This window comes from Diaphorina citri, unplaced genomic scaffold (genome assembly GCF_000475195.1).
Source record: "Diaphorina citri unplaced genomic scaffold, Diaci psyllid genome assembly version 1.1 scaffold1765, whole genome shotgun sequence".
Lineage (NCBI taxonomy): Eukaryota > Metazoa > Arthropoda > Insecta > Hemiptera > Psyllidae > Diaphorina > Diaphorina citri.
Window position 1 is genome coordinate 3939 of NW_007379191.1, and position 18666 is coordinate 22604.

General features: G+C 39.5%; 1 protein-coding gene across 1 annotated transcript in view; it reads left to right on the top strand.

Moving 5' to 3' along the window:
* The first annotated feature begins 1727 nt into the window (after nt 1-1727).
* The window catches only part of LOC103517151 (uncharacterized protein DDB_G0283357-like), a 35306-nt gene continuing 18367 nt past the window's right edge, over nt 1728-18666 (top strand). Inside the window, exons 1-2 of the mRNA XM_017447349.2 lie at nt 1728-1898; nt 2613-2755. Of these exons, the coding sequence (XP_017302838.1) occupies nt 1739-1898; nt 2613-2755 (303 nt within the window). The 5' untranslated portion in view covers nt 1728-1738. The remainder of the gene's footprint in view (nt 1899-2612; nt 2756-18666) is intronic.

Consider the following 18666-nt stretch of genomic DNA (forward strand, 5'->3'; position numbering starts at 1 on the left):
GATCCATTTATATCTATTTCTGTTAGTTGATCTTTATATAGTTTGAATATAAACCTTCTGTCTCTCCAGTCTATTCCTTTTTCTTTCAGTGTTTTAAAGAGTAAGCACCAGTCCACTTTGTCGAACGCCTTTTCCAAGTCTATAAATGTTCCATAGGTGTCTTTATTTACTTCTAGTCTTCTTTCTAATATTTGTTTTAAAGCCAGAATTGCAACACATGCTCTACTAACTTATAGTGACGTAATTACCTATGCTCTACCCGTCTGGGTGTTGTAAGTGAGAGAGCGTAGGTTCGAATCCCTACTTAGAGTGACGCAGTGACGTAATTCTACTCATCCGTCTACCTGTCTCGGTAGCTTAGTGATGGTCACACGTTCGCCTGGTTAAGGGGGGAGCGCAGGTTCGAATCCCCTCCTTGACGTAATTCTTCTTTTTACACTATGACATTATGAATGGTTTACCTACCTCACCAACCTCAGTGGTGCAGTGGTTAACGCGTTCGACTTTGAATCTGTTGTTGTTGTTGTAGCAGTGACGACAATTCAGCAGTCATCTCCAAATTCTAGACTCGTTGGTAGATTTAAGAACTCAGCCACTTTTATAGGGTTATTCCACAGGTCTTCAGGTGGAAGGTTGGTGGGATTTGCAGAACAATTGAATAGATGACTAGTGTTTAGTGTTGTGTGGGCTTTCTTGGCAGAGGGGGCACTCATCTCGTACAACAGGATCAACTCTGGATAGGTATACGAGTTAAGGAGCTTTGAAAATCCGGATCTAAGTTTAACTTAGCCCTGGTCTCACGAGGTAATTGATTCTCTGCCAATGATATATGTGGTGGATGGGTGCCCAGTACCCTATTTGGTTTGTAACTAACTTCCAGTACACAGATCAGCATCAACTTTGGATCTAGAGGTTGGCGGTTCGAGTCCAAGTTAAGTAATAAAATCTAGGTATAATAATTAGGGAACTATCTTTAACATTTTCATGCTCAAAATATTTGACCACAGTTAGTAGGTAATAGTAAGAGCCTCCTGCTGGGGTAAAGGGACTCTTCGGCCTTTTCAAGCAGTATAAAAAAGCAGTACATAACATATTATTATCTGAAGAAGTCTTTAGAAGAAGAACCATATTTTCAATACAAAACAATTCAATTAGCTCTTTTTTTCTTCAACCCCCCTAATTTCTGTTTCTAAATGCGTAGAGTTCCCACGACCTGTGCCAATTTATCAATTAAAAATAAATTCAAATCAGCATCCCCCCCTACACGATATGGCCACAAAGTCTGTAGGTATGAAAATAAAGCGAGTGTAAGCAAGATTGTAAGCAGTGTACCTACTTAGTGTTTTACTATGAATGTTATTAACTATGTTATTAACTTATTAGAAGTTATTAGGTTATTATTGTCACTAATTATAATTACCTACTGATTGATGAAATACATTAGGACTATTAAATTTGATTGACCTAATTCATACATTAAGTGTACCATCATCAATACATTTTTTTTTATTTTATTTTTTTATTTTAAAAGATGAGTGTTCCACCGCCGTTTTTATTTCGTAGCAATGAAACAACTGCTACATTAGACGCATGTGGCCTGTGATCGATATCGATGTCAACTGAACTGTCCACACTGCCTCGATAACATAGATTCACCTCGTCGATCGACAGCCGGTCGACCATGTTTGGACACACCTTAAAGTTTATACTTTATGCTCTCTCCGCAGTATCCTCAAGCATGAAGAACGCCGTTCCCGCCAGCAACGAATCCAAAGCCGTCACCACGTCCACCAATCAGACCAGCAAGACCGTCAACAACTCCACCTCCACTGGCACCACCTCGACTACAACCACCACCAAGTCATCCACTAGAGTCGAAACCTTCTCCTCGGTCCAAAGTAAGTTTTAGCGGACAGAATTCGTTATTAACCCTCAAGGGCTCAACCTAAACTCGTTAAAAGATCGTGCGCTTACTTACGAGAACGATAAAAGGACGAAACTCCTAAAAAGATCAACGGGGTGGAACTTGTTACATCCGAGGTTAAGTCAGAGTCGGGTGTTTGAGTGGTGAAGAGTTCTAACCCCTCCCGGGGCGGAAATTTCCTGAAAATTTGCAAGTTTCTGGATAGGCAATGTAGAGGGATGTCCCCTGCAGGAAAACTGGTCTAGATGCAAATGCTTATAAAGGCTTTCCGTTGCTCTTTTATAGCTTGCTACCAGTTTACTGCATCTTTTGTTACCCGTTAAAATTTAAAATATTTGCAATCGAAAAACGAGCACAATTTTTTGTCGATGGTGGGATTCGAACCCGGGACCTTCTGCATGGCAAGCAAGCGCGTTACCACTGGACCAACCGCTGCAGGAAAACTGGTCTAGATGCAAATGCTTATAAAGGCTTTCCGTTGCTCTTTTATAGCTTGCTACCAGTTTACTGCATCTTTTGTTCCCATTGGAACTCATCAGCTAGACATGCTTCTCAGGTTCTGGCTAATATCTATTTGAAAGATGTTGTGGGCGACATATTCTGTGATATCGTCATGAGGGTTAGCGGTAAAATCACTCCTTTTTCATTACGCTCTGACTTTACGATATTCATTTTCTCTCCTTTCCAGAAGGTAGCAGCAGCTACGCAGATTCCGAGGATGAAGACTATCAAGATGCCGGCAGTCGGTTCCGAAACTCTGCTCTGATTGAGGATGATGGATTTGGCAACAGTAGTGCCGCTCTGGTGAGCAGAATTGAGAAACAACGTGTGGTAAGTCGAATCGAACGAAGTGAATTCCAAATTTTAACTTGACGAATTTTCCTACACACCGTACGACAAGACGACACTCCCAACTTGGTTCCAACTGAGGCATTATCTGCCACTTAACCCCAGTGTCCGGTATCATCAAAGAGCGAAAGCGAGACAGACAGACAGAGAGAGAAAGAGAGCCAGATCTTTCGACAGATCGTTTAGTGTGAAAGCGAATTTTCGCAAATTCCAGGTCTTACTGAGTAAAAGTTGCGCGAATTATGGCGTAAACACGTCATCGTAATCTGTCGACAAACCATGTTGGAAAACCAAGTTAGGAGATATTTCGTACCTTGTGTACTCGTACAAGGCTTAAAGGTCATTTATTCATTATACCATATTTTGGGCCTGATAACGCGTATGGAGGCCTACGACGGAAATCACTGACGCAACTCATTAGGGATGGAAAATTGGAAACTGCCGGACGCTAAATCATTGAACCGTTTCTACAAGTGTTATTGTCAGGTCACGGTTATTATATACCTCGAATTCGTTAATTAATAATTTCAAATAGGTAAATAATCTTTGAAAAAATCTCTTTTCCTCCGTGGAGAAATTTTCAAATTAAGCCTACCTAGCTTTGCTAGCCTACCTACCTCCTAATTAATTAAAACATAAAAAAATTCAACATTCCTTAGGAGATATTTCGTACCTTGTGTACTTGTACAAGGCTTAAAGGTCATTTATTCATTGTACTATACATATTTTGAGCCTGATAACGCGTATGGAAGCCTACGACGGAAATCACTGACGCAACTAATTAGGGATGGAAAATTGGAAACTGCCGGACGGTAAAAGCATTGAACCGTTTCTACGAGTGTTTTTGCTAGGTCACGGTTATTATAAACTTACCTAGAATTCGTTAATTAATAATTTCAAATAGGTAAATAATCTTTGAAAAAATCTCTTTTCCTCCATGTAAAATTTTCTGGACCGTGGAGAAATTTTCAAATTAAGCCTACCTAGCTTTGCTAGCCTACCTACCTCCTAATTAATTAAAACATAAAAAAATTCAACATTCACACCAAAATTTGACGCACCAGCTTGCGTAAATTCCCACCCGCGTCACGCGCCTAGCGTCTTGAAGTGAAAATTCAAGATTATCGTGCGCCAATATGCGCCATGTCAAAATAAGACGCATGAAATGTTTCCCTCTTATTTTTTTAATGAAACCAGCTGTTTGCCTCGTGGTTTGCAAAAAATAATAATAATTAGAAGATTTGCAAATTAGACATGTGCAAAGAAAAGAATAGAACATAAATTGTTTATCCTGCTGGGATAGGACTGAAAAGTCCCTTTGCCCCGCAGTCTAACCAAGACCTTAGAGAAACCAAGGTAAAGATTGAGTGAGTAGTAATAAAGAACTACTCTCTTCAATCTGTTCAACCCATAGCTATAGGTAGATCTGACTCATTGACCGAATAGTCGAGTGAAAAGAGTCGTTCTTTTTTTTCAAAATAACTCACTCATTCACTCACTCTTTATAGGTACTGGTAAATCTCCAATGCAAACCCATGTAGTCTTGTAGTCTCTATCAAAAATCGAGAAACTGCGTTGTAACGCCCATAGTAATATAGTCAAAATTTTAAATTTTCATAAAACAAAGCAAAAAAAATTATTAAACTTCATCCAGTGGCAATAAATTTCCAATTTCAACTCATGAAATCTCATGACGGTGAAGGCAACACTTCTCAGCGGACGTCAAAAACGACCGTTTTCTCGGAATCATTAAGAAACACAACAAGAACGAGTGGTGGGGCACACAGCCAAGTTCCTGACAGAAAATATGGTTTATTTCGTTCAATACCACTACTTAATTACGAGTATGAGGGGGAAATACGTATGGGGAATAATGGAAATTACGGTGAAACAGACGTCAGTAGGGTCAGCTGGTGGCAAACGTGACAATCAGTGGCGGCTTTTTAGATGAATCCCCTAAGAGATGAGATATTTCTTCTTCTATGCTACAAAATATCCACAAATCACTTACACCATGCTAATTTATCACAGACTGATGGCTAGGGATTAGGGAGTGTAGGAACCTCTTCTAGATATTTGGAACAACAGTAGGTATATTTTACCTATCTTGATGGTTCTCTGAAATGGACGGATTGGAAGGGCATTTGTGAGCTGTGAAATGGATAAAAAATAACATAGACTACTTTGGAGCACTTTTTCTTCTTCTTCTTCTTCTCCTCCTTCTTCTTTTCACATCATCAACGGACTGACCCCTTATAAACAAGCAGCCTAGCTTACTAAATATCCTAGGTTTATCACCTTTTTCCATGTTCAGACGGGGTCATTGGTTTTCGTCAGCCTCTCAATCAGCCCTAGCTAGGGTGATTGCTTTGGGCTAACTAACATTTGGTTTTAGCTGCAAATTTTACGAATGCCCTTCGCACTCAACCTACTTTGCTATTTCTTTAGCAAAGGAAATTTCAGACGCGTGTCCTTCCTGTTAAACCTGCCTCGGTGGTGTAGTGGTCAAGGCGCTCGCCTGGTAAACAGGAGGGCGTGGGTTCAATCCCGGCCGAGGTATGGAATTTTATCCTCAATATAATTTGAGAATATGAACACAATAATAGTTGTAGCCTACTGCTGGAGTAAAGGGACTTTTCAGTCCTATGCGAGCAGTATAAATAAGCACGGTGCCGAAGACAAGGGCAAGTCCGAATCCAAAACCACCACGGCCGTGCTGAACGCCAAGAACATCAAGGTATGTATTCATGTTTCAACTTATTGTTTCATTACAAATTTTCATCAGTAAATAGTTTCTTCACATTAAATTGATCCCAAGGGCAAGAAAGCTAGCGGTTCCGAGAACGAACCTTATCTGTTTCGAATTAAATCCGCCCCACGCGGGAATCGTCCCCAGCCAGACTACTGTGACGTTAAACCTCTAAAAAGGAAATAAACCTCAGCCCTCCCCTGTTTATTTCTATCACCTCCGTCACTGGTCGCAAAGTGCAGATTGAGGTGTTTTCTGCGTGGGGTTTTGCCCCAATTTTTTTTCGCCTGCATTCACGCTTGAGTTAGATTTCGCGTCGTTACCCCAAATTCAAATCAGACGCTCAATTAAGGCCGTCACTCGACCTAGTCGGTCTCTATGCTCTACTTATAGTGACGTCATTGCCTACGCTCTACCTGTCTGGGTATTATAAGCCAGAGAGCGCAGGTTCGAATCCCTACTTAGACTGACGTAATTCTTCTCTTTACACTATGAAATTATGAATGGTTTATAATACATGCTCTACTAACCTATAGTGACGTAATTACCTATGGTCTACCCGTCTGGGTGTTGTAAGTGAGAGAGCGTAGGTTCGAATCCCTACTTAGACTGACGTAATTCTTCTCTTTACACTATGAAATTATGAATGGTTTACAATACATGCTCTACTAACCTATAGTGACGTAATTACCTATGCTCTACCCGTCTGGGTGTTATAAGTGAGAGAGCGTAGGTTCGAATCCCTACTCAGAGTGACGTAATTCTACTCTTCCGTCTACCTGTCTCGGTAGCTTAGTGGTCACGCGTTCGCCTGGTAAATGGGAGAGCGCAGGTTCGAATCCCCTCCTTGACGTAATTCTTCTTTTTACACTATGACATTATGAATGGTTTACCTACCTCACCAACCTCAGTAGTGCAGTGTGGTTAATGCGTTCGACTTTGGATCTGGAGGTTGGCGGTTCGAGTCCAAGTTAAGTCGTTTTAACCAGATTACAAATAAAAATTAGAGAAGAGGAAAAAAATATGCCCACAAATTGAATTTTTGAATATTCAATCAATCTTCTTAGGATTTTTTCTCTCTAATTTTAAATCCCTAATTTTAGAAACTCTGGGATTTTTTTCCGCAAATTTCAAGTCCCTGATTTTATTTCGAAATTTGGGATTTTTCATTCTGGCATGTGAGAATCAGCCCTTTTAATTGTGCCAAAACACGTTTTGAGGTCCCTAGATACTAATTACAAAATTTCTATCTGCTGAAGACATATCAGGCTTTCTGCCACCTTAAACTCCGTTGGGAGGTCTTATCGTCCCGCAATCAAAGAGAGGGAGGACAGAATAGGAGAAACCCAGCCGTTCCAAGAACGAACCTTATCTGTTTAGGATAAAGTTCGCCCCGGGCGGGAATCGAAGCAGGGACCTAGCGTTCACAAGGCAGGTGCGCTCCCTTCCAAGCTAAGTAGGCTGACAAATTGAGTGTACTGACACTACTGACAAGCAGTGTTTCGACTGCCTTATGTACTGTATATGTATACTGAATATAATGTACCATGTACCTGCATAATTACATATTTAACCTATGTACTTTATTTTTCAACTTCCTTGTGTTTAGAATTAACTGACTAATGTTAATGTGTGCTACTTTGTTTCCAAAATTACCCCCCGGGGTCATCCTCTGGAGGGCGGGGCATGTGGCCCGCCCATATTTCTATAACCTGAAATGAGAACTTGCATTTTGGGGTTGTCACACTCACGGAATGTTTAGAGCCACACGGATAGTCCAAAATTTCCTTGTTTACTATTGTGTACTACAATTTACTATTTCACTCAGTGGCGTAGCGTGGTCTAAAGTCAAGTGTAAGGCGTGTAGGGCACTAATTTCGATCACCATGCACATTACTACATAAGTCATGCTACACGGATAGTCCAACATTTCCTTGTTTACTATTGTGTACTACAATTTACCTACTATTTTACTCTATTAAAAAAAAAATTGAAAATTCGCAATTCATTGATGAACTATCTATCACAGTTCAGAAAATCAAAAAAAAAAAAAAAAAAAAAAAAACCCCCTTTCCCTCTTATTATTTTTTACTCTATTAAAAAATATTCAAAATTCGCAATTCATTGATGAACTATCTATCACAGTTCAGAAAAAAAAAAATCAGAGCCCTCTTGATTATTATTAATCGCAAATTCCTTTGGAGGATATTTACAGCTAGATCGTACTGTAAATCGATAGTCCAGAAATTCCCTTGATTAATTTGCACCAAAGCTGTGTCCACACATGGTCGGCTATCTATGTTTGGACACACCTTGCCGAAGCACCTTACCTATATGAAATTGAAAAATAACACAAATGAAACACGGAAGTAATCTTGTGTCAAAAAAGTGAAAAAGAACGAAATTCAATGTTGCCAAAAGTCAGAAGGTAACACAGAACTACGGATTTCAATTAAATGTGACGAAAAACATGCCAAATTTGGCAACATTCACATTAGTAAACAAAGGCTTCAAGGTCAACCTGTATTTATTTTCTGCAAACATAAAAGAATGTTTCTTGGAAAGTCAAAAAATAAATCCAAGGTACAGATGTGACATAATATTATGATCAACGATTTCTCTTGAACTCCTACTTCACCTTAGAAATCGGAAAGGTGTCCCTTGCAACATTACCAATAAACTTATGTTCTCTATAACAAAATTACCTCAAATTTTCGAATTTGTCTCTCAACCGGGGCGCGTGCTGGGATAGCAAATCTCCATCGGCCGTGAACACTCCGATATTCCTAATATGCGTGCATACCTCAGCGTGTATGCAGCGTACCTGCGTCTCAATTTGGACATGACTTTCTGCATCGCTAGGAACTGCTGCCATGCAGCGTACCTGCGTCTCAATTGTTTCTGCAGTTTCTGCATCGCTAGGAACTGCTGCAGTCTGAAGTGGACAGACGAGATTCCGTTAGTTGCGTTCCTGCCTCCTTTAGAGCTCCCGAGTTTCGGGTTCAATTCGTTCCTGTCTTCTTCTGAGTTCAGTGTTTCGGGTTTCCAAAACTGATTTCGTTCCTGGTTCCTTGAGAGTTCAGTGATTCGGATGTCCAAAAAGTGCCAGGCGATTTCTAGTATCCTCATAGACTTAATTAGAAAGACAGTTTACTCAGCGTTCCTGCCTCCTTCAGAGCTAAGCATTTCCGGTTTCTAAAAATCGTCAGTGTCAAAAAGTGTTACAGGAGGTTTTGTTCCTGCCTCAATCAGAGATCAGCGATTCGGGTTTCCAAAAAGCATCAGTGTCTAAAAGTGTTGGAAGTGTTCAATGTTTTCCGGTGTCTTCATGTTTCATGTGAACTTCAGAACAGTGATTCAAGGTTAACTGGAAAACCAAGTTAGGAGATATTTCGTACCTTGTGTACTCGTACAAGGCTTAAAGGTCATTTATTCATTATACTATATTTTGGGCCTGATAACGCGTATGGAGGCCTACGACGGAAATCACTGACCCAACTCATTAGGGATGGAAAATTGGAAACTGCCGGACGCTAAAAGCATTGAACCGTTTCTACGAGTGTTTTTGTCAGGTCACGGTTATTATAAATTTACCTCGAATTCGTTAATTAATAATTTCAAATAGGTAAATATATAATCTTTGAAAAAATCTCTTTTCATTCGTGTAAAATCTTCTGGGCCGTGGAGAAATTTTGAAATTAAGCCTACCTAGCTTTGCTAGCCTACCTACCTCCTAATATATTAAAACATAAAAAAATGCAACATTCACACCAAAATTTTTACGCACCAGCTTGCGTAAATTCCCACCCGCGTCACGCGCCTAGCGCCTTGAAGTGAAAATTCAAGATTATCGTGCGCCAATATGCGCCATGTCAAAATAAGACGCATGAAATGTTTTCCTCTTATTTTAAATGAAACCAGCTGTTTGCCTCGTGGTTTGCAAAAAATAATAAAAATTAGAAGATTTGCAAATTAGACATGTGTAAAGAAAAGAATAGAATATAAATTGTTTATCCTGCTGGGATAGGACTGAAAAGTCCCTTTGCCCCGCAGTCTAACCAAGACCTTAGAGAAACCAAGGTAAAGATTGAGTGAGTAGTAAAAAAGAACTACTTTCTTTAATCTGTTCAACCCGTAGCTATAGGTAGATCTGACTCATTGACCGAATAGTCGAGTGAAAAGAGTAGTTCTTTTTTTTCTAAATAACTCACTCATTCACTCACTCCCATAATAATAAGCATTGTAGTGAACCTGTGAACCTGCGTTTCATTGTAGCGCCCATATATAGTCAAAATTTTAAATTTTCATAAAACAAAGCAAAATAAATTTATTAAACTTCATCCAGTGGCAATAAATTTCCAATTTCAACTCATGAATCTCATGACCGTGAATCAACACTTTTCGGCCGACGTCAAAAACGACCGTTTTCTCGGAATCATTAAGAAACACAACAAAAACGAGTGGTGGGGCACACAGCCAAGTTCCTGACAGAAAATATGGTTTATTTCGTTCAATACCACTACTTAATTACGAGTATGAGGGGGGGGAAATACGTATGGGGAATAATGGAAATTACGGTGAAACAGACGTCAGTAGGGTGAGCTGGTGGCAAACGTGACACTCAGTGGCGGCTTTTTAGATGAATCCCCTAAGAGATGAGATATTTCTTCTTCTTCTTCTTCTTCTTCTTCTTCTTCTTCTTCTCCTCCTTCTTCTTTTCACATCATCAACGGACTGACCCTTTATAAACTAGCAGCCTAGCTTACTAAATATCCTAGGTTTATCACCTTTTTCCATGTTCAGACGGGGTCATTGGTTTTCGTCAGCCTCTCAATCAGCCCTAGCTAGGGTGATTGCTTTGGGCTAACTAACATTTGGTTTTAGCTGCAAATTTTACGAATGCCCTTCGCACTCAACCTACTTTGCTATTTCTTTAGCAAAGGAAATTTCAGACGCGTGTCCTTCCTGTTAAACCTGCCTCGGTGGTGTAGTGGTCAAGGCGCTCGCCTGGTAAACAGGAGGGCGTGGGTTCAATCCCGGCCGAGGTATGGAATTTTATCCTCAATATAATTTGAGAATATGAACACAATAATAGTTGTAGCCTACTGCTGGAGTAAAGGGACTTTTCAGTCCTATGCGAGCAGTATAAATAAGCACTATTATTATTATTATTAAATTTCCCCAGCCAGACTACTGTGACGTTAAACCTCTAAAAAGGAAATAAACCTCAGCCCTCCCCTGTTTATTTCTATCACCTCCGTCACTGGTCGCAAAGTGCAGATTGAGGTGTTTTCTGCGTGGGGTTTTGCCCCAATTTTTTTTCGCCTGCATTCACGCTTGAGTTAGATTTCGCGTCGTTACCCCAAATTCAAATCAGACGCTCAATTAAGGCCGTCACTCGACCTAGTCGGTCTCTATGCTCTACTTATAGTGACGTCATTGCCTACGCTCTACCTGTCTGGGTATTATAAGCCAGAGAGCGCAGGTTCGAATCCCTACTTAGACTGACGTAATTCTTCTCTTTACACTATGAAATTATGAATGGTTTATAATACATGCTCTACTAACCTATAGTGACGTAATTACCTATGGTCTACCCGTCTGGGTGTTGTAAGTGAGAGAGCGTAGGTTCGAATCCCTACTTAGAGTGACGTAATTCTACTCTTCCGTCTACCTGTCTCGGTAGCTTAGTGATGGTCACGCGTTCGCCTGGTAAATGGGAGAGCGCAGGTTCGAATCCCCTCCTTGACGTAATTCTTATTTTTACACTATGACATTATGAATGGTTTAGCTACCTCACCAACCTCAGTAGTGCAGTGGTTAACGCGTTCGACTTTGGATCTGGAGGTTGGCGGTTCGAGTCCAAGTCAAGTCGTCTTAGGTGTAATAATGGGGGAACTATCTTTAACATTGTCATGCTCAAAATATTTGACCACAGTTAGTAAGTAATAGTACGAGCGTCCTGCTGGGGAAAAGGGACTCTTCAGCCTTTTCAAGCAGTATACTATAAATAAGCAGTACATTATTATCTGAAGAAGTCTTTAGAAGAAAAACCATATTTTCAATACAAAACAATTCAATTAGCTCTTTTTTTCTTCAACCCCCTAATTTCTGTTTCTAAATGCGTAGAGTTCCCACGACCTGTGCCAATTTATCGATTAAAAATAAATTCAAATCAGCATCCCCCCCCCCTACACAATATGGCCACAAAGTCTGTAGGTATGAAAATAAAGCGAGTGTAAGCAAGATTGTAAGCAGTGTAATTAGTGTTTTACTATGAATGTTATTAACTTATTAGAAGTTATTAGGTTATTATTGTCATTAATTATAATTACCTACTGATTGATGAAATACTCGTACCTACTCGTACATACATTAGGACTATTAAATTTGATTGACCTAATTCAGACATTAAGTGTGCCTACATCAATACATTTGAACATATATAGGAATAGGTTTCATATTTGAAGAATAAATTTTCATCGGTTAATACAAAACTACGGATTTGCCATGAGAACAGACTCTTTAAGTGACTTATTGAATTCACTTCTCAATATTTCGGGTCCCAAACTGTCTTTATCTACATCTTCTTCCTTCTCTATATAATCTTCTTCATTTCCTATTTCAACTCCTTCATACAGCTCTTCCAAGTATTCTTTCCATCTGTCAGCAACTTTGTCGTTTTCAAAAAGAAGAATTTTCCCATTGTTATCTCTTACTAAGGTTAGGTTGTTAGGTGTTTAATATGTTTCCAAAATTTCGGGGGGAAAAAAACTTATAAACCAAGAGCAAAATCGTTGAGTTAATGAGTTTGTTCAATAAATATTTCTGCCACTTTTGCTGTGTGCTCGGAAATGGGTTATAAACCAATTTCAACCATATCCCTTATCCAGCCAATTAGCTTGAAGGGCATCGCCCCTGCCTTGGGGAACAGTTCTCGGAACGGCTGGCTTTCTCCTATCCTGTGCTCTCTTCAATATTATGAGGACGATGAGACCTCCGTGGTTACAGTTCTCTCTATCAAACTCAAACTATCTATCAAGCTCAAACTATCTATCAAACTCAAACTATCTATCAGACTCAAAAGCAAATTTCAAACCCGCGTACCCCGTAAAGGTGGGAGGCTCTAAGGGTCTCCAAGGGCCCAGTCAGCCCAGGCGGTCTACAGGGGGTGAGGGGGCTGTATAAATTCCCATCAGATTAGGTATTAATTTAGCTCGTGTATGACGAATTCTGGACTAAAACATTTGCCTAGAGGGGGGTGGGACTATAAATACTCTCATTAGGTAATCGTCTAAGAGTTTTAACTCGTGCATAAGAAACGCTGGGATTTTTTCTCTCTAATTTTAAATCCCTAATTTTAGAAACTCTGGGATTTTTTTCCGCAAATTTCAAGTCCCTGATTTTATTTCGAAATTTGGGATTTTTCATTCTGGCATGTGAGAATCAGCCCTTTTAATTGTGCCAAAACACGTTTTGAGGTCCCTAGATACTAATTACAAAATTTCTATCTGCTGAAGACATATCAGGCTTTCTGCCACCTTAAACTCCGTTGGGAGGTCTTATCGTCCCGCAATCAAAGAGAGGGAGGACAGAATAGGAGAAACCCAGCCGTTCCAAGAACGAACCTTATCTGTTTAGGATAAAGTTCGCCCCGGGCGGGAATCGAAGCAGGGACCTAGCGTTCACAAGGCAGGTGCGCTCCCTTCCAAGCTAAGTAGGCTGACAAATTGAGTGTACTGACACTACTGACAAGCAGTGTTTCGACTGCCTTATGTACTGTATATGTATACTGAATATAATGTACCATGTACCTGCATAATTACATATTTAACCTATGTACTTTATTTTTCAACTTCCTTGTGTTTAGAATTAACTGACTAATGTTAATGTGTGCTACTTTGTTTCCAAAATTACCCCCTCCTTCCCAATCTATTTCCCCCTCTCGTAATTTTTCTCTCTTCCCCTCTCTCGGATTCTATTTCTCCCCCTCCCAATTAATCTTTTCCTCCTCTTCAATCTCCCAATTTCTCACCCTCCCGCTCCTAATTCTTTATTCTGCCAATCTGCAGACATAAAGTCTGTATGGTTGAATTTATTATGTTTAATTAAGGGTCTCTTTGTTTTTTTTTTTTTTTTTTTTAATTTGTTTTTCTTAATTCGAAAATTTTGTAGTGCTGGTACTGAGCACCATAAAAATGCTGTTATACGAACACAATGAAAACAGAGGTGAAGTTGGAAAATGGGGGGAAAATTATGTATTTTTGGTGAAGCCAAAAAGAGGTTCACAATTTTGTGGGTATCAAGATCGGCTTTCGATTTAAATGAAATTGGATCTATTTTATAGAAACCCATGTAGTCTCTATCAGAAATCGAGAAACTGCGTTGCAACGCCCATAATAATAAGCATTGTAGTGAACCTGCGTTTCATTGTAGCGCCCATATAGTCAAAATTTTAAATTTTCATAAAACAAAGCAAAATAAATTTATTAAACTTCATCCAGTGGCAATAAATTTCCAATTTCAACTTAATTAGAAGATTTGCAAATTAGACATGTGTAAAGAAAAGATTAGAATATAAATTGTTTATCCTGCTGGGATAGGACTGAAAAGTCCCTTTGCCCCGCAGTCTAACCAAGACCTTAGAGAAACCAAGGTAAAAACTTAAAAAAAAAAATCTCATTAAATGGATAACCCGTATAATATCGAGTGTTTCGCAAGAATGTTGCAGTGGATTTGTGGATTAGGGAGACATAAACAAAGAAATGTAAACAAAGAATACACAAAAATCACAAAATTACAAACTACCGAGGAAAAAAAAGTGTCGAAAACTACACTCTGATGTTTAAATGGAAACTTGTTAATAATAATAATGGATAACCCGTATAATCGAGTGTTTCGCAAGAATGTTGCAGTGGATTTGTGGATTGGGGAGACATACACAAAGAAATGTAACACAAAGAATACTCAAAAATCACAAAATTACAAACTACCGAGGAAAAAAAAGTGTCGAAAACTACACTCTGATGTAACAAATGGACGCTTTTATCTATTTTTTTCTTTCTATCTGCTTGAAGTATTTATTTTATCTACCTACTTGAATTATTTATTTGAATTAGGTAATTGTCTGTTTATCATTTTATGGGTAGGAGAGGGCCCATCCCATAACCCATTAACGTGGAGTGATGACACTTCTTCTGGCACTTATGACACTTCCATTGTCATTTATGATTATCTGTTTGAAGTATTTATTTTATCTATCTACTTGAATTATTTATTTGAATTAGTAATTGTCTGTTTATCATTTTATGAGCTAGGGTAGGAGAGGGCCCATCCCATAACCCATTAACGTGGAGTGATGACACTTCTTCTGGCACTTATGACACTTCCATTGTCATTTATGACACTTCTTCTGATGGCACTTATGACACTTATTTTGTCACTACTGACATTTGATGGTAAACAAAACCATCACTTTGTGCTACAAAATATCCACAAATCACTTACACCATGCTAATTTATCACAGACTGATGGCTAGGGATTAGGGAGTGTAGACTGTGTAGAGACCTCTTCTAGATTTAATTTAATTTAATTTAATTTAATTGAAAGATCTACATTTACAATAAAATACAGGAGATCAGTTTACATAATTGATAAAAAAAGGATTTTGATGGTAAACAAAACCATCACTTTATGCTACAAAATATCCACAAATCACTTACACCATGCTAATTTATCACAGACTGATGGCTAGGGATTAGGGAGTGTAGGGACCTCTTCTAGATATTTGGAACAACAGTAGGTATATTTTACCTATCTTGATGGTTCTCTGAAATGGACGGATTGGAAGGGCATTTGTGAGCTGTGAAATGGATAAAAAATAACATAGACTACTTTGGAGCAAAGAGATTTCGTCCTTAAAGGGAATTTAGTTAAAAAGTCATAAAACTCTGGGACTATTTCGGAGCGCAAAGAGATTTCGTTTTGGAGCAAGGAGATTTCGTCCTTAAAGAGAATTTATTTAAAAAGTCATAAAACTCTGGGACTATTTCGGAGCGCAAAGAGATTTCGTCCGTAAAGGGGAATTCAGCTAAAAAGTCATAAAACTCTGGGACTATTTTGGAGCACAAAGAGATTTCGTCTCCGTCCCGAAATAGAAAATCTCTTTGTGTGAACGTGAACCGCTTTGTTTATAAAATATCCAAATATTATTTCTTATTATGTTATTATTAGTAGGTATTATTTCTTTTTATGAAGAAAGCATGTAACATAAAATTTCAAGTTCATGTCAAGATTTGTCGGGGTTTTTACGTGCACTACATAGTTACACCGAATACAGGATGAGCCGAAAATTCGGAGGTCACATCTTGGTAGTTCAGTGAACTGGTAGAATTCACGCAGCAAAACTGCCGCTTCGAGCTTCCTAATTCCTTACGGTCAAACTTTCTTGACTTGGCGGGGCGGATCGATCCCTAAATCTGAACATCAAGGGGTCCTATAGGTGTTTAATCATCATCAGTATCTAAAGGCTAGGCCTTGTCTGTGAAGCCACTCATTTCTGTTGTTCGCCACACTCTTCAATTCACTGAATGATGTTTATTATTTCTTTTTATGAAGAAAGCATGTAACATAACATTTCAAGTTCATGTCAAGATTTGTCGGGGTTTTTACGTGCACTATATAGTTACACCGAATACAGGATGAGCCGAAAATTCGGAGGTCACATCTTGGTAGTTCAGTGCACTGGTAGAATTCACGCAGCAAAACGGCCGCTTTGATGTTCCTAATTCCTTACGGTCAAACTTTCTTGACTTGGCGGGGCGGATCGACCCCTAAATCTGGACATCAAGGGGTCCCATAGGTGTTTAATATGTTTCCAAAATTTCAGGGAAAAAAAACTTATAAACCAAGAGCAAAATCGTTGAGTTAATGAGTTTGTTCAATACATATTTCTGCCACTTTTGTTGTGTGCTCGGAAATGGGTTATAAACCAATTTCAACCATATACCCTATCCAGCCAATTAGCTTGAAGGGCATCGCCCCTGCCTTGGGGAACAGTTCTCGGAACGGCTGGCTTTCTCCTAGCTTGAAGGGCATCGCCCCTCCCTTGGGGAACAGTTCTCGGAACGGCTGGCTTTCTCCTAGCTTGAAGGGCATCGCCCCTGCCTTGGGGAACAGTTCTCGGATCGGCTGGCTTTCTCCTATCCTGTGCTCTCTTCAATATTATGGGGACCTCCGTGGTTCCAGTTCCCTCTATCAAACTCAAAAGCAAATTTCAAACCCGCGTACCCCGTAAAGGTGGGAGGCTCATATGGCCCCCAAGGGCCCAGTCAGCCCAGGCGGTCCACAGGGGGGGAGGGGGCTGTATAAATTCCCATCAGATTAGGTATTAATTTAGCTCGTGTATGACGAATTCTGGACTAAAACATTTGCCTAGAGGGGGGAATTTTCCCATTGTTATCTCTTACTAAGGTTAGGTTGTTAGGTGTTTAATATGTTTCCAAAATTTCGGGGGGAAAAAAACTTATAAACCAAGAGCAAAATCGTTGAGTTAATGAGTTTGTTCAATAAATATTTCTGCCACTTTTGCTGTGTGCTCGGAAATGGGTTATAAACCAATTTCAACCATATCCCTTATCCAGCCAATTAGCTTGAAGGGCATCGCCCCTGCCTTGGGGAACAGTTCTCGGAACGGCTGGCTTTCTCCTATCCTGTGCTCTCTTCAATATTATGAGGACGATGAGACCTCCGTGGTTACAGTTCTCTCTATCAAACTCAAACTATCTATCAAGCTCAAACTATCTATCAAACTCAAACTATCTATCAGACTCAAAAGCAAATTTCAAACCCGCGTACCCCGTAAAGGTGGGAGGCTCTAAGGGTCTCCAAGGGCCCAGTCAGCCCAGGCGGTCTACAGGGGGTGAGGGGGCTGTATAAATTCCCATCAGATTAGGTATTAATTTAGCTCGTGTATGACGAATTCTGGACTAAAACATTTGCCTAGAGGGGGGTGGGACTATAAATACTCTCATTAGGTAATCGTCTAAGAGTTTTAACTCGTGCATAAGAAACGCTGAGATTTTTTTTTCTCTAATTTTAAATCCCTAATTTTAGAAACTCTGGGATTTTTTTCCCACAATTTCAAATCCCCAATTTTATTTCGAAATTTGGGATTTTTTTCAATCTGGCATGTGAGAATCAGCCCTTTTTATTGTGCCAAAAAACACGTTTTGAGGTCCCTAGATACTAATTACAAAATTTCTATCTGCTGATGAACATACATAGGAATAAGTTTCATATTTGAAGAATAAATTTTCATCGGTTAATACAAAACTATGGATTTGCCATGAGAACAGTAAAATTGTTACATCCACCAAACAACAAGTGTGATACACACTCCAACAAAGTATTACTTTGCTTTGTTGGCCATCTTACTTCTGTCCTTCTTGGAAATTTATCTCAGATTTTCCTCTACCTTTCTCTCCCTCCCTCTCTCTCTCTCCCTCTCTCTTTCTTTGAATTTCTCTACCCATCTTGGAAATTAGTCTTAAATTTTCCTCTGGTTCTCTCTTTCTCTCCTAATTTTTTCATCTCTCTCTCTCTCTCTTCTTTTTAATTTCTCCCTCTCTTTCTACTCATTACATTAGGGATCATCGAACTCAGCCTCTCTCTCTCACTCCCCCTCCACCCTCTTTAGATACACTCATCAAAATTAATCAGCGATCTCTCATCTCTCTCCCTTCTCTCTCTCTGTTATCACTTGGCGATAAGCATCTGGGCACATGCCAAACAAACGTACCTACAAACATACACGCATGCCTTTCATGTTCTGTCAAACATTGAAGCATGCCAATAGACTTCATCGCAACAACAATGTCCTCATCGGAGAGAGGCTCAGATGGGCCTCCCTCACACAACTCATGCTCTAAAGGCCACTCGATGCAACACACTATATTGGACTCTAGCCTCCAGTCCAAAAATTCCAAATATTTATGTATGTAGGTTCTTGTGAAATACCGTTGTTGGCCATCTTGTTGGCCTCTCTAGCCTTTCCTCTATCTATTCTCTAGCCTTTCCACAACAAATCAATCCACAAATCAATAGATAAACTGTTCCAAAATGATGTCAGATTTTTCCGGATAA